The sequence below is a fragment of the Pogoniulus pusillus genome, chromosome 1, assembly GCF_015220805.1.
Source record: "Pogoniulus pusillus isolate bPogPus1 chromosome 1, bPogPus1.pri, whole genome shotgun sequence".
Taxonomy (NCBI): domain Eukaryota; kingdom Metazoa; phylum Chordata; class Aves; order Piciformes; family Lybiidae; genus Pogoniulus; species Pogoniulus pusillus.
The window spans coordinates 28,012,331-28,032,667 of NC_087264.1; the positions used below are offsets into that span (position 1 = coordinate 28,012,331).

General features: G+C 44.1%; 1 protein-coding gene across 1 annotated transcript in view; it reads right to left on the reverse strand.

Annotated features, from left to right (window-relative positions):
• Nucleotides 1-19,621, reverse strand: part of LTK (leukocyte receptor tyrosine kinase) — a 175,688-nt gene extending 156,067 nt beyond the window's left edge. The window contains 1 exon segment of the mRNA XM_064146069.1: nt 19,524-19,621. Within this exon segment, the coding sequence (XP_064002139.1) occupies nt 19,524-19,602 (79 nt within the window). The 5' untranslated portion in view covers nt 19,603-19,621.
• Nucleotides 19,622-20,337: the final 716 nt, after the last annotated feature.

Genomic DNA, 20,337 nt, shown 5'->3' on the forward strand with positions numbered 1-20,337 from the left:
ACCTCCAGCCTGGTTTGAGATGGGGGTGGACCTTTTCCCCAAGAACAGATATTCATGTCTTTTAACTCTACTGCTGATTGCAGACCCAGGATGACATTTTCAGTCTCCACAAACTCCGCTGAAAAAGTTTCCACTCAGCCTAATGAAGCTTGCCATGCTGCTTCTTCACCATCAGTCTTCAGCTGCTGCCCTGTATGAGAGCTAATGAGGAGCTGGCCACATTTCCTATGCATGTTTGCACAGGAAAGCTTAAGCAGCTAAAGCAATCGCATACAGATTCTCTGCTGGAGCAAGCACCTTTAAATGTGTCAGAGGCACCTGCAATGAGTGTATTTATATAGCATTATAGAATTGGTTTGGTTGGAAAACAATTTAATAATCTTAAAGTCCAACCATTATCTGATTCTGCCAAGTTTGGCAATAAAGCACATTCCTCAGCACCACATCTATATCTTTTAAAAACCTCCAGAGACTGATTCAACCACCTCCCCAGGTAGCCCAATCCAGTGCTCAGTAACCCTTCCAGAGACAAAGTTTCTTCTAATATCTAGCCTAAACATCCCCTGATACAACTTGAGGCCATTTCCTTTCATTCTGTCACTTGTTACCAGGAAGAAAAGACCAACATCCACCTCACTACCATCTCCCTTCAGTTTGTTGTGGTGAGCAAGATGGTGTCCTCCCAGCCTTTCTTTCACCAGGCTAAAAAGCCTCAGGCCCCTCAGCTATCTAGGTTGGAATTGTATATCTGCATCTTCTGCAAATTCATGTTCTAGTCTGTATTGGGGTATACTGTGCCTTCTCTTCACTTTGTGTTGCTGCTTCCCTTTGCCTTTCCAAATCCTCTTCTCTAAAAATTTCCACAGGACAGAATATATTGAAGGGCACTTACTGCCAGAGGACTTCTCCCAAGCACACATCTAAAACACAGCATGGTTAAGGACTTGGGGCAAACCAGCTACACACTAGGTGAAATAAGAGATTTCTGTTTCTGCAAGCGTTGCCTCTTCCTGGTAGGCATGGACCAGGCAGGAAGGTGCCTGAAGCCTTGTGAAACTGCTGGGAAGGAGCCAGGGAAAACCAGTGGAGTTTTTGCTTGTAATTGCTCTAAATGTCCTTTTGCAGCTCCAGAGAGACTCCTTAGGAGATTACTTCATGGATGTGACTGTGTTTGTTTGAAAACTCTGCCAGTGAGAGATAATTGTTTCCGCAGCCTGATAAAGGCAATGTAAATTAACCAGGCATATCACCACTTAATCCTTAATAGATGCTGGTGCAGAGGAAAGAGGAAAAAAATGCAAGTCTTAAATCACTGTGCTCATGACACAGAAGCGGCCCATAGTGCAGCTAATTAGATATGGCCCTGGATCAGTGCTAATTATTTTTTTTCCTTCTTCCAAATGAAGATATGAGGTGAAAAAAGAGTGGCAGGTGGAGAAGATGTGTTTCCAGCTACTGTTTATTCCTCCAACATCAGGGCAACATTGTTTATTATTCTTGATACTCATGATACTTTTCAGCAATCTCTTTAGATGTTTCTAAATTCTTAAGGAAATGTGGAGCTTGCAAGCTCAATTTGAGGAGCTGCAATTGAGTCAATATCTATTTCGAGTCCAAAATCCAATCTATCCACACACAAGAGTAGGAGCCTCTAGGGATCTACAGCGACAGACACATGGTCCTATATGAAACTCATCCACAAATGTACTAACACAACTTGCACTGATTACACTGGCAATTCTAACTGGAATTCTGATAGGAAACCTTTGAACACAACCAGAAGGCCATTCAGGTGGTGTCCCGATACTCTTGGATGACCCCTATAAATGAGGTACATCCAACAACTGAAGACAGTATTAAAACCACATCCCTCACTATAAGAAACACACTGAGGTGCTGCAGTGCATCCAGAGAAAGGCAGGGTCTATAGCACAAGTCTTATGAGGAGTGGCTGAGAGAACTAGGGTTATTCTGGAGAAAAGCAGACAGAGGGGGGGACACCTTCTCACTCTACAATTATCTGAAAGGAGGTTGTAACAAAGTGGGTCACAGCCTCTTCCCTCCCAAGTAAAGAATCATAAGACATGAATAAACAGCCCCAGATTGTGCCAGGAGAGGTTTGGGTTGGATATTAGGAAAAAATTCTTCAGCAAAAGGGTTGTGAAGCCCAGGAACTGGTGGGGTCGTTTCCTCACAAGGCATTTAAAAGACTGTAGACAGGGTGCCAAGGGACATGGTTTAGTGGTAACCTTGCAATGCTGGGTTAATGGTTGGCCTTGACCTTAAAGGTATTTTCCAAACAAAATTGTTCTGTGATCCTATCAAATGATCTGTGCTTGGAATTCACCTTTTCCAGTTATTTCCACAATGATGCCATGATTACTGCTCACCATCTGAATTCCTAATGAGGAGAGGAATAGAATCATAGAATGGTCTGGGTTGGAAGGGACCTCTGAAAGTCATCTAGTCCAGCCCCCTCGACAGTAATCAGAGGCATCATCAACTAGATCAGGTTGCCCAGAGTCCAGTTGACCCTCACTTTGAATAGCATCATCCCATCTTCTGGAATAAAAAGCTGCAGCTACAGCTCTGACAAGTGTCTGGAAGAGCAATGTCAGGATGTCAGTGAATCCTGGGGCAAAAGTGAAATGGAGTAAGAGGCTAAAGTTAAGAGGATTTAAGATTCTTGACCTGGGTTACTTGGAGACTGTAAGAATCCTTCCAAATGCGCTTGCTTCCTTTCTTCCCCAGTCCTGCTAGTGATGACCCTTTCCAAGGCACGAGTATATTATATTAATCCCTTCCTTCATCCTTTTTCAGAGAAGATTCAGGTCAAACATGACAAAGATAACTGATGTACCAGAACCTCATAAGTGCCAGGAAATCCTGTTTTTCCCAGGGAAAGCAGGGCTTTGATAAGCATCTGCACATGCCTTCAGATCAGGCTGCATAAGAAAACAAAAGGTTTATGTTTGGGCTATCTTTGTTTTCACTCCGCTCTACCACCGTCAATTTGAAATGAGCGTTTTCTGTTTGTTTGTTATCTTTCCCCTCCTTTTAGCACAAATGGGTCAGTGAACTTCACAGCTTGAAATCTTGACAGAACCATCTGTTCTTCATTAAAAGCCATTAATGACAATGATAATGGCACTAATTAGGCTGCCTGCAAACATACACACGCTTCAAAAGCTCCAGAGCTGCAGGCAATCAAAGGACCAAATTGAACCAGCTGCTGTACCATATCATCGATGAACACTAACTGTCCCCAACCCACCTTGCTCCTAAGTCCAGGGACATGCAGTCAGTATCCAGATGGACACATGGAGCAGATGCTTCTGATACACACAGGGCAGGGTCTTTTGCCTTTGTCTCCACTGTCTTTCCACCGTTTCCTCTTCACTGTGTGTTAAGAATGATTGCGAAACACCACCCCAGCCTGTGAGCATGTATACTGCATCATAAGCTGACACTTGCTGTTCTCTTCCTGGCAGAAGTGAGTGTGCATGCAAGACTTGAAGAAGCATGTCGTCATTTACACCTGGAGACTATTCTCAGCAAATGGCATTGACTTGGCTACTTCCTCCTAACTTCTAGAAGTCATTTTGTTATTCTCTGCCTGTTTCTCAGTCTCTAAAATGAGAGACAGTACCACTGCACAGGTGTCTGTCAGCGCTGCCTCAGAAAGATTAGCAGTAAGAAATCCTTGATGTGAGCAACATCAACTTGGAGCTATACAAGTGAGAGTTTCCTTTTAATATAACAACTAGATCACAATAAACAAATGATCAAGACCCCTAAAGAGACTGATCTACGGAAACACCATCTGTTGCAGCAAGTGTGGATCAAGCGTCAGACTTGCACATGAAGTACTGGAAATCTAGGCCCTACTACTGGTCTCAATTTCCCCAGTAACCATCCTTCTCTTCCCTGTACCCACCTTTGGGAATAAATATCTCTGAAAGAGGGATGATTAAACTGACCTCCTTTGTAAAATGCTTTGAGATATGTTCTAAAACAGTACTTTATAATAAATAGAGTCCAATGCCAACAGTCCTGGGAAGTATATCCAAGAAGCAGTCTCTTAACAGATTGTTGTACATGTAGCATTCTTCATGTGTGTATACTTAAGGTATACCATGGGTGTAATGTTTAGGTATGCATAGTAGTGAATGAGGCACATACTAGTTGTCACATGTCCACCCACTCAGCACATCATGCACACAGAGTCAGTGTAGTTACTAAGAGCCTTCAGACAACAGTTACTATGGAGGCAGAACTGGCAAGAGGAACAAGCTGGAGCAGTGTGGCTATGCAGCTGGTAGGAAACCTGTCATTTCAAACTGAGATAAGCCCAGGCAATCAATAGCAGGTTTTAAAGTCAATTTGAGTGTGTGGAACAAAAAATGCTTTGAGGAGGCTTTGAGCCAGAACTGACAAAAGAGAGACACTTCAGGACAGTGAGTAGGGTCTTTCTCAGAGGCGACCATTTCAAATTGACCACACTAACTGTTCATTAACACCAAAAGCTTAAGTCAGGTCCCAAACCTTAAGGCTGAGACAAACCCACTGCTGGTCACTCCCTCACCTTCCTGTCTTAGTTCACTGGGGGAATAGCAGCACATTGTTATTCTCTTCATAATGAACTAACAACTCCAAAGAAAGAAATGGAAAGCAATGCTTGGAATATATTAACTCAAGTGAATCTTGAGCATAAAGGACAGGGACTTCTTGGAAAAAAAAAAAAGAAGATTCCAAGAATAAATATGGGAATGTCCCACCTATGAAGACAAGAATCATGCAGTCTCTAGTTTTAAAAGATGAGGAAGGTACAAGAAGTGAAAGACCTTTCACTCTAGGGATTACCACCTCGTGAGAACCATCTTTCCCTGATAGAGACTGTTTCTTCAGCTATTGTGCTTAGCCTGTAGTCTCATAACCCCAAGACAGGAAGTCTTAAATAGACTAATCCACTCCTACCATTCTTCCATGATCGTAACATTACGTCAGCCAGGCTCCCAAAGCTCTCTTTTCAGTTTCAGAGGATGAATAACTGGATCAGAAGTGGCTTCTGGATATCTGATAAGCAATGTTAGAAAACATCACCTAGATGATCTGCAGAAATATCTGGTGATGAGACATCTCTCCTGTACAACAGACTGGTGTACAGAAATCACCAACTATGGGACACACGTTTTAGTGCAGCCATAAAAAGTAACAAGGCAAATTCAAAAGCAGTGCACAGCTACATCCTTTCTGCTTTATAGAAAATACAGTTTTGGTAGAGTGAACTTTTTCTTTAAAACACCAAGTGCAGCATAAACTTCATGAGAACTCAGAGTGCACAGACCAGTAGTGCTAAAGGACAGCGCTGAAAGAATTTTTCACACAGCTGAGTACAACATATATCAGCTAGCATCATGACTGCTTAAACATTTAGCTCAAATAAAACCAATAGCTTGGTTTGGAAATCTTTGTGTCCTCCAAACCATGCACAATAGAAATTATTTCAAAATATACTAAAATTCTTTTAGCACAGCAGGAGCCAAGGTGTTGGGAAATAAGTCGGTGGAGCGCTATGGGAAGATGACTCTTTGTTCACCAATATGGCTAGATGGTCAAATCCCCTTTATTTCCATGATGCAGTGACTTATATGCACTCTAGCAAGAGGCGTGCTCCACCAAGATTGGTTACAGTCAGAGGGTCCAGGTTACATGTAATGCGTGCATAGGTTAGCATATCACAACATTCTAAGGGTCAGCCTCTGGGGCTGGCTAAACTCTGCCCACCTGCAGCTGCACTCCACCCCCCACAGCTGCATGTGGGGGGAAACCACCCTGTGCCTGCTATCTAAGCTCCCAGGATGGATCCAAGGACGTTCCCAGCACGGGTTGCTCATGTTTATTAGTTCTTGTGTGCTCTGCTAACAAGAATTTCTCCAACACCAAGGAGTGTTACAATACCTATGTTTTAACAGCCTGGCCTTCTCAAAATGTATAATCTATTCCAGAGGTGATTTTGTATGTCCTGAGCTTTTTCTGAAAGGCACCTCCTGAATCGTTTTTTACTGCACGCCACTGCCCCTACCCCCTCTCAGCCCTGCCCCACCGCACAGCAATATTTCTTTCTAGTCAGATGTTAATAAAAGGGTGTCCCTCTCTAGAAGCAAATCACTACCCAAGCAAGTTGAAAGAGGTTATCAGGAAGGTGGTATTACTGCACAGTGACCTGTGAAGGTTAATACTCCAAGATGGGAGATCATGAAGGGGGAGTACATGAGAAGAGTGGCAGAGTCCTGTTGCCAGGCAGCCAACACCTGCTTTTGTACAGTTTTGTCCCTCAATTTCCTTTCTTCCCCAGAGGGTTGGGATGAAGCTACCTGTCTGTAAGGGTTGCTTCCCAAACATGGCAGCAGAGTGTGGAAAGTCTGTAATTTTCAATAGGCACTCAAGTGCAAGGTGCATGGTCCTGGAGACTGGCGGCACCTTCCTGACGTCATCCAGTTACAGGAGCAGCAGGAAACACCTGTGTGCCAGACCAGATGGATTGGGCACTAAGAGCTCTGCAACCAGACCATGAACCATGAATCCTGGTGCTTTACAGTGAAGAGAAGCAACCCCAATTCTGTCCCTGTTGGGCTGGGGTCTCAATTGTGAAAGGGCCAAGCTGGCTTCGGAGGCCCATATGAACCGGCACTGCTAAAGGCTGACTGCTCTGGCCCAGAGGAGTTGTCATAAGGCACAGATTGCAGTGATGAACTGCTCCCCAGGTCCTGTGTTGACAGCACACAAAGAAACAGCCAGGAAGCAGGACTTAGTGCTCTCATGACAATCAAGCTATCAGACAGCAGAGCACTGAGGAGTGAGCCGTTGAGCTCACCACCATCAGATATTTGTGAATTTAGGGCATTCAAACAACTAATAATGTCAAAACATGCAGTCAAATTTAGATAAGCTGGCTAATGAAGATATTATGAAAATTGAGTACTTTCCCCCCCCTCAGTTGATTCATTATTCACAAAATGATCCCACGCAGATGAACTTGGGTCTCACTTTATCAAATACCTCCTCTTTCTTACTCCTTTTCTCTCTCTCTCTCTCTTTTTTTGCCTAGACCACAAGTTCTTCTGAACAGAAGCTGCCTCGTTCCAGCTTTCTTCGTAGTATTACATGCATTCACCATATTTAACCCAGAGAGCTCCTGATTCTGACAAGCATTCCCAGGCACCTTTCTAGTTAAAGTAACTTTGTCAAGCCACAGAAATTACAAGGAAACAAAACAGTTCCCATCCATATTGTAGAAGTTTGATCACACTAAAAGTACACATCAGAAGGATCAGAACGTGTTCATTTCTTGAAGGTCTTTTCCAGCCTGGATGTTTCTGTGATCTTTATGGAGCAGAACAGACTCAGTATGTAAACTCACTGGGAAGCACTGCATAAGCATGGAGCTCTTTTCAAAGGAAAAGGAACAACTTTGCAACACTGGGCCAGGGTTGTCCTAAGCTCAGGTGGCACTTGGAAACAACTCACCCAGGGGTTGCCTCCACTGTGTAGAGTCGGCAGATGCTGGGTTCATTCTCACTTGTGCTCTGAGACATCCCCAAAACTCAGTACCTGCATTAGCACAGAACTCAGCTTGAATTAATTACCACCAAACTGGCTTTAAATTAGGGCTTTCATTGGCTAACAGGAAAACTGATTTTTTGATTCCTCACAGGAGGTTAGTAGTGGCACAACTGCATAATGCAAAACACCGAAGTGGGGTGATATCACTCTGCTGGTTCATGTTTTGTACTGCTGAGAGCCAGCAGGGTAGAAGGCATAGACTAGTTGGTGAGGAATGACAGATCCTGGCTCATAGCTGGCTAAGAGAGATGTAATTCATCCAGATTAGTGCACGGGCAGAGTGTACTCATTTTAGCCTGAATGCTGTACAGACATCCCCCAAAGTAGCAAAACGCCTGTCCTGCTTGCATTGGAAAACTTTCCTCCTCCTGGCAGGGTGGTGCAACCATCCTGATGGGGTTTAAGGAAACTAAGAAGGGAAGACTCTTGGAGTGAGAAAGGATTGCAAAGTCTAATCTTCTGTAATGGATTAATGCTGTCCTGAAAAAGCACACTGGGCTGAGCTTTCAGAATCTTCCCTCTTGAATATCTAGGGCAGTGCTGAAAAATGCATGTGTCACTATGGCTGAGAAATGGACAAGTTCTTTCCATTCCTCTTCCATTTGCCTGGTAAACAGGCCAATTGTGGAGTCAGCAGCCATGGCAATTTCTGAATCAATATTTATCAAGCCCTTCTCCAACTGCTATTTCATGCCTCATTGGTCAGAAAGCCTGCTCTCCAAGTGAGCCAGAAAATCCTGACCTTGCAAATGACAGAGGAGCTGCTTGAGGATCACAAAGTAGAACAGCTCCCCTAGCACTATTTTTTAAAAGTAAAATTAAAACTCACAATCACATGAGTGTCCTCATGGCATTACACATTCTTCTTCTACCCCTTTCCTCTCTCCTACCTCTTTCAGCAGCAACCCTTGAAGCTAAAGCTTCATGTAAGAGCCCTAAAGAGCTTGTTCAGTAAAAATCAAACTACATGTAAAGGACATTAAAAGCCATGGATACCTGCAAGAGAATCTGTTTTGGGGTGGGGTTTTATCTCTGTACTTTCAATGACACTGAAGTCATATGCCTTCCTCTAGGCATAGTGAGTTTGTAATTATTTCATCAAACAAAATCAACTGCAACACTTAGGAAGAACAGACTCACAGAAAGAAAAGTGTTTAGGGGGCACAAAGATACTGTCCTCCATCCTGGCATTCCACAGAGGAGACTACAGAGGGCAGAGAAACCTGAGAGAGGCCAAGTGTTGTCAGATCACCCCTGGAAAACAGACCACCAGAAGAATCACCTGACAGCTCAGAGACATTTGAAATGAAAGCAAGCATTGCCCTTCCTAGCAAGAGAAAACAACTTGTTTGCTAAAACAAATATGTCTCTGATTCTTTGGAGAGATGAAGTGGTGTTACTTACCAGGACACCCTCTGAAGCCTATGGATTGCCTCCAGGACCCAATCATGCAAATTAGCATTAACCGTGCATTTCAGGCCAGAAAGTATTCACAGTGCCACACACCTGGTAGGTCCCTTTGCTGCGGCTGGAAATGCCTGAGGTTTTCTGGGGACATACAGAATACCTGCACACCTCACCAAAACACACACTGAAAGCTGAGGGTGAGGAATTGTTCCTGCCAGAAAGAGACTGAAAACAAACATAATCAGAATGCAAATGTAAGGATCAGAGAGGAGGCATTACTAATTCATTTTCTCAGACAGAGAGGATGCCTCCGAAGGCACAAGGAAATTGTGTTGTCAACTTTTCTCTGAGTCCCAAGCTAAGCAGAGAATTTCTGGGTCTTTAACCACTGTAGTATAGATGCCTTTAGGCCTCCTCCACGCAAGTCTGTCATTCAAAACAAGCCAATAAATAACAGAGAAGATTTTGGTGCTCTTTTTCTTCACAATAATCCTCATTACTCTTCTGGAAACACTTCTCCCAAAACAGTTTTTCTCTTTCCAACCACCACCACCTTTTGCTTGCAAGTTAATACAAAGATCTCTTTCTATTTTTGTGGGGTCCAGCAATAATCTACTTTGATTCTCAGCTCAGGGGAGACCTTATTGCTCTCTACAGCTACCTGAAAGGAGCTTGTAGCCAGGTGGTGGTTGGTCTCTTCTCCCAGGCAACCAGTGAGAGAGCAAGATGACACAGTCTCAAACTGCACCAAGGCAGCTTTAGGCTGGACATTAAGAAGAAATTCTTCACAGAAAGAGTGATTGCCCATTGGAACGGGTTGCTAGGGGAGGTGGTGGAGTCACCATCCCTGGAGGTGTTTAAAAGGAGTCTGGATGAGGCACTAAGTGTCATGGTTTAATTAGAAGGGTTAGATGACAGGTTGGACTCCATCCTAGAGGTCTCTTCCAACCTGGTTAATTCTGTGATTCCTGAGCTCTACTCAAAGGACCACATCACTAGATTTCAAACACTACACTGCATTCGAGACTCTACTCATTCAGAGGGCAGGCTCGTCGAGGAAGGATTTGCCATGTGATGTCACTTGGATATCAGCTCCAAATTACATGAAGTGATACAGCTTATCACCACCTTTGCTGGGAAGAGGCTGCCGTATGCACACACCCAAGCCCAGTGATTCCGCTTGGCACTTTGCTCCTAAGGAGCCCAAGCTGACCTATCTCAACCTCTTTTGCACGGGTTTATTTCTCTAGTTAACCTGTTTAATATGATTCCCTGTTTGAGTTATGCTGTTTTGACTTCTGTCCAGATGTCAAGACTTTGAGTTGCCTTTCGTGTTTATCTGGTACTCACAACGGTTTCCACATTAGCAGCATCACTGAACTAATGGGCTATTTGCTATTTCCCAGATCATTAGTCAAAGCCTTGAGCAGAAAAGCCCTTCAGCAACACTCATCTCTGCCCATAACACTGCTTTTCAGCACCATTGCTACACATGTAACCCTCCTGCTCACTTGCAGTTCACGTGATAACACCTGCATACATACCAATGTAAATCCACTCTTTAAGGCATTCTCTGTGCAAACAATGCTTCAATGGAACCCCAAGTGTTTGGAATTCTTACTTTCTGCATTTCTGACAGCCAGTCAATTGGCATCATGTTTTATCTGCACTATAGGCCACAGATACAACAATTAGTGCAAGGGAAAAAATAATCATAGAATCACCTGGTTGGAAAAGACCTTGAGATCAAGTCCAAACATAACGTAACATCTCCATGTACACAACCCTTAGACCACATCCTTAAATGATAAAATAAGGATATTTTAGAAAAATCTTATTCCATAAACAACATGATGGAAGATATTCAGTTTCTTATGCATTACTCCATCTCCTCCACCTGACTAAGTACTTTCAGTCTCCTGTGCTTTCCCCTATTTTACAGAGTGACATGTCAGGGGATCAGGACACTCTATCACCAGTCCAGACTCATAAAGCTACTGAATAGCCTGACAGTAGGTACATGTTAGCTGGCCAGCTGGCTCCTTCCAGAGTGAGCAGACACAGTCAGCAGCAGCCAAGCTGTTCTCTTAGCAGAGGCACTAACAGATGCTGCCTTCTACTCAACTACCAGATCCCATGAAATGCACAGAGATTTGCTTTCTGTTCTGCTACATTGGTTTCAAATTGACCTGTGGGTTCAATTGGTACTAGAGAAGGTTTGAAAAATAGCAGACCTTAATCCTGACTTTAAAACATATTTCTGTGCACACTTGCAGTAACAGTGATTTGGGAGTCACTCATGGTGACAGGAGCACCTCGGCAGGATCCAAAATGCTCAGCAAGAGCATTCTCCACAGCCAAGCTCTGTGCAAGGACAGGGACTTAAGTCTGAAATTGCATTGGGAGGTGAATGTTTGCCAAGATGGCATCAAAAGATCTTACTTGAGCTTCACAGCCTAACAGTCAAGTCCAAATGCTGTGAAGTTTGAACCTCCACAAAAGCAGAAACAAGAGAGGAAAAGTGGGGAAGTTTTGCACAGGGATTACTCTCCCTCTGTCACACATTTCCAGGGAGACCTTGGACAACTACCTTGGCAGGCTGCAATGTATATTCCCACCTATCAAACAGGAGAAAAAAGCACACCATTTTAAGCAGACATCAAGGCTGCTTAGTGCATTAGCTGCTGCACAGGTGGGGTAAGAAAAAACAACAAACACGTGCAGAAGGGGCAAGTTTAGGATCAAATTTTGAGACACAAAGGTCCTCCTCAGGGCTCAATTCTAGGGCCAGCTCTGTTCAGCATTTTAGATGCAGGAGTTGAAAGCTCTTTGAGCAAGTATGCTGATCATACCAAACTGGCAGGTGCTTGACTCTCTGGAGGGAGAAGAGGCCTTGCAGAGGAATCTAGATAGATTGGAGCACTGGGCTATGATTACCACAATGAGAATTAAGAAATCAAAATGTTGGATTCCATACGTAAGACAGAGAAACACCAGGCACAAGTACAGACTGGGAAAGGAGTGGCTGGAGAGCAGCCTTGTAGAAAGGGATGTGGGGCTGCTGGTTGACAGCAGCTCAGGAGGAGCCAGTAGCATATGCTCAGGTAACCAAGAGAGTAAACCCCATCCTGGGGTACATCAAACACAGCATGAACAGCCAGTCAAAAGAAGTGCTTGTCCTGCTGAATTCAAAATTGGCACAGCCTCATCTTGAGTGTTGTGCGTATTCTGGGCCTCACAATTAAGGAACAACGTGAACGTCCTTGAGTGCATCCAGAACAGGGCAACAAAGCTGGTGAAAGGGCTGGAAGGAAAGTCCTTTGAGCAGCTGCTGAGGAATTTGGATTTGTCTGGAGAGAAGGAGACTGAGGGGTGGCTTCATTTTCCTGAGGGGAACTGGAGCGGTAGTTGATGATCTCTTCTCCCTGCTACCCAATGATGGGATGGGACTCATGGGAACAGCTTGAAACTGAACCTAAGAAGGTTCAGACTGGAGTTAGAAAGCATTTCTTTGCCCAGAGGGTGATTAAATATTGGCATGGGCTTCCTACTGAGGTGATCAGTGTCTGAGAGGCATTAACTTGGTCAGCTCAGAATTGGCCAGGCAGTTGGACTAGATGACTGTTGTAGGTCCCTCCCAACTGAAATAATCTAGTCTATCCTAGCACAGAAGCAAGAAAAGCATGAAGTAAGCCTTGTGAGTTTGCTAAGCCAGCTCAGAAATCTGGGACAAGAAGTTTTTTCTTTACAAGTAGGCTGTGCTGCCTTACCTTCCCTAGATGATTCAGAAACTCTGGCTGATGTACAGTCCCATCAGTGGTATTTTCAATTTTTGTACTTGGCTTTCTTCTCCACCCACCTCTCTGGAAAGGACTGACTTACTCCAGCATTTCACTGCAAGCACATACAGCCCTTTTCACTGCTGGTGCCAAACAAGCTTCCCAGACAAGGCTGTTGCATCTGACCTTCAGAGGCTAGAAGTCAAACAGTATGGTGTGACCAACTCACAGTCTGCTACTCATGGGCACATCAGCGATGAGGTTACCCAGACTGCCAGCCAACCACACAACTGCAGCATCCTAAATAGCTTCCAAATCAAATTAAGGGTAATAATATATTGGTGACTTGAGAGGGAAAAGTGTTTTGTCTCTGAACAAATTTATTTCTCTCTGAAATTCAGACCTCCTGATTTCAGTTTCAACTCCTCTGCTGCCACTGAAACAAAGCTGCTGAAAGCACAGATGACGTGCAGCAATGTCCTCTTTGGGCAAAACAAAGGTTCATAAGAAACAGATGGAGGGACTTGGCACAGCTCATTCCTTGAGCACCCAGAAATAGCTGAGCATTTTCCTTTGTCCATTTTCTCACATTTCAGATAACATCTGCCTCAGTCAGGAAGATCTTATAACAGAGATATGTCTCCTTGCTGCAGGCCAAAGAGGCCTCTGACAGGAACCACATGGATACACACTTGTGTGCTATCAAACAACACTACAGTGAGTGCACTTTTGTGGGTGATGTGGAAATCATAGAATTGTTTCAGTTGGAAAAGACCTCTAATATCATCAGTTGTAAGATCATATGGCCACATGCAAATTTGCACACAAGAGGGTGGAAAACAGATGGCCACACCATATACAAAGCAGAGTTAGGAGCTGGGTGCACTCTGTATACCTCTGCTGAAAGAGAAAAAACACTTGCTAAGTTATATATAATATGACAAGAAGAGTTGAGAGGGAGAGCTGCTCTAATTTCTTCATATGTTCTTTTTTCAGAAAAAAAACTGTGTACAGTTCTGGAGCCCCCAACACAAGAAGGATATTGAACCACTGGAGCAAGTCCAGAGGGTTTGAACTGGCAGAGATTTATACAGGATAACAGGAAGAAGTTCTTTGCAGTGAGGGTGATGAAACACTGGAACAGGTTAGCCAGGGAGGTTGTAGATGCTCACGCCCTGGAGGTGTTCAGAACCAGGTTGGGTGAGGGCTTGAGCAACCTGTTCTAGTGGGAGGTGTCCCTGTCTATGGCAGGGGGTTGGAACTGGATAATCTCTGAAGTTCCTTCCAGCCTAAACCACTCTATTCTATGATTTTGCATGTACAATTCCTCGAGAGATTTTAAACATGCACACACACACACACATCAGTTAACTGTGAAATGTTTAAAGCAGGACTGGCATGGCACACACACCTGCTGCATTCATACAGTCTGCCATGGCTGCAGTTTTACAGGGAGAGGCAACAAGAGGCCCTAGAGAAAGGTAGCCATGTAGTCAGAAAGATGAGCTCACCCAGAAGAAAAATGGGAAATTAGGTAGCCTCTTGAACGACCCAGGAATTAATTGACTTTCAGGCCTAGATCAGTAAATAGTTCTGTGCATAGCAGCAAATGGCAGACATACAAAATGTTCTTTGCAGTCTCACTTTGGCTTGCTGTGAAAAGGGAAAAAGAAATAAAAAAGATACATCATAACAAAAACGTGTTACAAACCTCCTCAGGCAAGGAATATGGCAAGGACTAAAAGCTTTGATGGCATTTAGGCTCCCAGCTACACAAATCTTTTCTAAAGTAAAGCAGTCTTTAGAGAAGATGGCAAGATCAGACAAAGACAGATCAGTAGTTTTAAGTTCGTGGTCTTTCAGATGAGACATAAAACTGGGTCCTGACCTTGTGTGATCATTAAAGAACTCATAATGCTTTTTGCAAAAAGAGGGTTGTTAATCCCACTGGTCTGGAAACAATCCAATTTAGGTAACTACCTAAATCAATCTTATGGGTTCATCTAAATACAGTACTCTCCCCTGTTCTCCAGGCTAAAATAACATGTGGTATTGCTGCATGCTGTAATACAGAACTGAAAGGGTCTTCCCTGCTCCAGCATCAGGTGAAACAACCTTTGCATCTGCACACACTGCCACTCTTGCAAGTGGGTTGTGAACCTCAGCATTTGCGTGGAACTTGGAGATGCACAGTACAATGGGTAAGAAGTGTATTACAGTGTTCATCATGGTTCATTTTTCATGAAGCTCTTTCCCCACTGGAGTAGTTTTGAAATTTGGAGCTTTCCACATTTTGAGTGCTAACAGAATGCAAAAGAGTAGAATGCTTATGCCTTTGCCCCTGAAGAAGCCTATCAGGCAAGAATAAAAAAGAGATAGGGACATGACTGGGACAGCCTGTATAGGGTTAACACTCCAGGAGGAGTAAACCTGAACCTGACCCTAGGGGTCTGTCATGGACCACCATGCCTCACAGCAGACACGAGGCAGACAAAGCCACCATCACACAACTCGGGTTGTATTTATACATTTTGTATTTTGCTATTTTCCCTTCCCTACCTCCAATACCTTTCTAAGTTATTGTTAAACTTTTCCTTTTAACTTCCAAATCGAGTGAGATTGATTTATTTGGGTGTGCTTATCTCTCTCTCTCTCCCTATATCTAATCCTTTGGGAAAGGAGGGGGAAGAGGGGAGGGCATTCTATAAATTGTTATTGTGTCTATCAAATTTATTAGAGTCTCTGGGAATTTGAATTAGAACCCAAGACACAGCCCCATATTGCCAGAATTACAGCCACTGAATTGATGGCTAGCAAGTGAAACCCAACAATGATATTTTCAAAATGTAGGGCCTGGTCTCTTTGACAGGCACTAAAGGAATAGATGCAGGTTCATCCTAAGAACAGCTTCCAACTTCCATCCGGGATTACTCACAATCATAGAATGGTTTGGGTCAGAGGAGACCTTAGAGATTGTCTAGTTCTAATAGCCCTACCAAGAGCAAGGGACACTTTCCACTAGATCACATTTTATTTTAAAAGCTTCACCACAAATAGCATCACCAGGGGTCCCAGAACTCATCTGAGGTTCATTTGGTTTGGAAATCTAGAGGCAGATGAGAGAGCAGATAGAACCAAGCTACAGAAGCATCAACCTTGCTATTCAGTAAGAGTTAGTCTCCCAACAGAGTCAATAATTATAATTCAGAGAAATTAAGCAGTAATAGGATCCCAAAAGCACACACAGTTTGAAATACAGATGTAGTAAAATACATCAAAAAACTGGAAGAGAACAATTAACATCTGTCATCTGAAGGATCAAGCTTTGAGAGATACAGTGTCTTACCATGAGAATCCCTGTGCTCACATAAAAGAACACCTGGGCCATGGTGCACCTCTGGATAGCAAGAGCAAAGCCTGACTTTGCATTGAGGTCTCCATTCACAGCTATCTGGTATGGCAAGTATGCTGTCATTTCGCAGCTGGGTGAAAAAGAGAGCTCCTTATCTAAGAAGCACTCAATTATGGCTACTTGCAGCACTTCTCGTGATCCTTGGGCACTACTGAAGGCTATAATTCCTTTCCCATTAAAATCTAAGAATAACCCCCCTGGGGGAAAGATCAAAGCTAATCTGCAGATGATTTGAGAAATGTTCTCATCTGCACCTTCTCAAAGCAGAAGATCCAGGAAAGCATCCTACCCTTTCCCCAGTCTTATCTATCTAAGCAGTCTCATTACTTAACCAAAACCAAACACAGCTTATGAAAAAGAATAGAAGAACAAGTTGCTTCTCAGGGTGAAGCTTGCTGATGAGATCAGCCTGTGGAATCCAAGGACATGTCAGCTTTTTTAACATATGCAAGTTCCAGTAAAACAGGGTGCTGAAGTCAAAACCCAGTAGGACCCTCACACTCACTCTTCCCTGCTCCCCTCACACTGGGAACTAAGCTGCCAAGCCAAAATGACACCAGAGAAGTCTACCTTATGGTATGCAGTAAGGAAACTGTGGAACATTTTCCAGTTTAGTACAATTCATTGGAACAATAAGCAGTTACCAAAAAAATAAAGCCTGAAATAAACCACAAACTGCATTAATCACACTCTAAGAACTTCTTTCCTCTAACAATTAATTCTTCATAAGTAGTCCATTGGGATGAACTAGAGAATAACAAATCCATTTTGACACCACCACATTTAACTTTACTAATGCTTGAGAATTGGAAACATCAGAAAACTGGGAAAACCTTTCCTATCAGACCAGCTGCTAACTCAGCAACTGGGGTCTCTCACATCATGAGAGATTACCCTACTCTCAGCCTACTGGTCCTTTTGCAGTGCTTTGTATTTTCTCTCTAGTTTAGACCAGAAACTGCATTCTGGAAAGTGTTTCTGGCAAGGGTTTAGCACAACTATAAGACTGCATTTTCTGTTTAAATAAAGGCCAAAGATTCCATGCAAGCTGTAGGCTTCTTGTTTCTTTCTTCCATCTGCAGCTAGCTATAGGAGCTACCAAAAATTATATATAGCTACACAGCCCATTCAGCAAGGATTGCTGGTTCAAATGCAAACTTAGGTCACAAAATTGAAAACAGTTTCTTAAACTCAGGAGTATCTTGGTAATAGAAAGGACTCACACAAGGAAACAATTTATTGTCCTTAAGACAATATTGGCAGTTACACACTACTTCTAGAGGAGCTCTGTGAAATGCACACAAGCACATCTATTAACTTCTCCAACAGGCACACCTATTAACTTCAACAGGACAATGCATAAGTGCACATTGAGAACAAAATTATTTGACTTGTGATGCACAGGAGTAGTTATTGTTGCTGCTGAATACAAATACTCAGAGTTCTGCATCCTCTACTGCTACAACAAATATAAGCCCTCTCTCACAAAACAAAACCACACACACCCCTAAATAAACAAAAAAAAACCCCAAAAGCCCAAACCACGAATATCAGAGATGACAATAAAACTCGATGATAAGAGTTCGTTGTAAAGAAGCACAGCCAGCAAGGCCACACTTTACTCCATAAATATTTTAAGTGTTCACAAAACATTAATATAGAAATACACACAAAAAAGTACATTTCACACCCCTTTTCCTCCCCTTTCGTTTAACAGTGGACAGACAGGAGGAGAGCAATAGCAGCTTCTGCCCAAATAACTTCATCGATCCAAACCTGATCAATCTTACAGCAGACAGTACCAAGAGGAACAAAAATGAGCTACCATCTGTGGCGTCTTCTGGGTGGCAGCACAACTAACGTTTTGTGAGTGAGCTGACACTCATGTCAGAGACAAGAGACACATGATGCTTTAGCAGAAACTTCTGTATCATTCTAATTTTATTTTGATAATCTATATTGAAAGAAATATTGATGCCAGCAGAGACATGCTGCTTTTTATGAAGGATGCAAACACCCAGTTGCATGGCACACTTGTGTAGCTGTCATATCATCATCATGGTGTGACACAAACCAACCCCCTTCAAAACTACAATTCACTACCAGCAACACGATACCTGAAGTTAACTCCAAGCTTTTGGCACTTCCTGCTGCTCTGAGGAGATCACAGCCACCTTGAACATGCATTGCAATAGAAGTTGCTAACAAAAGCCCACACATGCTAAGGAAGCCTAGAACATTGTTTAGGGATGCGAATAAATGACATCTTGTAAGGTAAAAACCTTAGCCTGATGGAAGCAAAAAGAGAAGTCACTCAATACACAAGCGTCAGTCTTCCTTCCAGCAGACAGATTCAAAGGATTAATTGCTAAAGTGCCGTCAAATATCCAGCAGCTCAGACCCGAGCAGTGTGGTGTGCTTACACCACCTACGCAGCAGGCAGTCTCAGCCTTAAAAGTAAAGTTACAGCCTCCTTTGCTGTAAGGTTTGCAGACAGGCACATCACACACCTTATTTACGGACATCTGCCCACACCTTCAGATGAGCACCCCAAGCCACAAGAGCTTCTGCCTCTAACTCAGCAACAGCAGCAGCTCAGCTCTCCGGTTTAACTATTGAATCACTGATTGCTTCCACAAACAGCTGAGTGAGAAAAGCCAAGAGAGAAGAACTAGAAGCTACCATAGTGGGGGAAAATTCAAAACAGAAGGGCAGATTGGGAGGGAAGGAAATCCTCGTGAAGGCCAGCAGGGAGGAAAACACACGAGAAGAGTACTAGGGGAGTGTGACACTGTGGAGAGAGGGAACTGCAAATCTCACCTCAGAGTGAGATTTGCTTCTGCAATGGCACCCAAAAGCTGAGCCACCCTCCGTGCTCACCAGCTCACTCAATCCTTCCCTTGGTCCCTTTCCAAAGCCTCAGACTGGTCACCATGGTCCAAAAGGAAGGTCCTGCTGTGGTTGGACTCATACTCTCCCCCACTTGCTCACTCCTCTGTTCCCTCAGTTACCACCAGGCCTGGGCTTCTCCTGCCCCCCATCTCCACAGTGAGCAGCTGGAGGAGCCCAAGTTCTACCTGTGCACCCCAGGGCCCCCACAAACCACCCCAAAGTGAGGCCTTCCTGAGGACACCAGCACAAGGATGGGCACTCATGCAACCCCTCCTCTTTCCCTGGGAGGAGTGTGAGGCAGCCATCAACATAACCCCAAACCACTGCAATCACCTCAGCCGAGCTAAGGCCCCAGCAGGCACACAGCAGCCCCACCACAGGAAAATTAAGAGTTTAATGCTACTAACCTGGTCCACAGCCTCGGCAGCTCCTCGGCACCCCAGAAAAGCAAACAAAATGGATGAAAAGCAACATGAATGCTCTCATCGTTGTGCTGCTGCTGCTGCTGCTGGCTCCTGCAGGAGCTCTCTGAGGGCTGCGGCTGGCCCAGGTGCCCCTCGTTACACACCCAGCCCACAGCTGCCAGCCCTCAGCACAGAGGCTTCCAGAAAAGTCTCGGCCTTAGCAATCAGCTAACGCTCAGCCGTTAGCTTAACCTGTCACACATGTGGCTGTGCCACCACACCAGCAGTGTTTCTAGCACAGACGAGCTCCATTTTGTTGTGGCCAAGCGCAGCTGCTCCTTCATAATGGACGTTAACAGCAGTGGTCTGGTGTGGCACCAGTGTTAGGCTGGGGCAAGGGAGTAGATGGAGCAGATGTCCCTGGGCTTCTCATACGCTTTCAACTTTGTTATGATGTCCACATGCAGTACTTTCCAAAAATAGCCATTGCTCTGACTGGACTGAAGGTGCTGGGCCGGGTTAGTTTGAAACAGAGGAGGCTGAGGGCAGACCTCAGCCCTGTCTACCTCATCTACTGGCTGCCTGAAAGGGCACTGTGGAGAGCTTGGTGCTGGTCTCTTCTCACAGGCGATTAGTGACAGAAGAGGGCCTGGCCTCACGCTGGGACTGGGCAGGTTTAGACTGGACATGAAGAAATACTTTTTCTCAGCAAGAGTGGTCATCAGGCATTGGAATGGGCTGCCCAGGGAGGTGCTTGAGTCACCAACCCTGGAGGTGTTTAAAAGCTGTTTGGATGTGGTGCTTGGGGATATGGTTC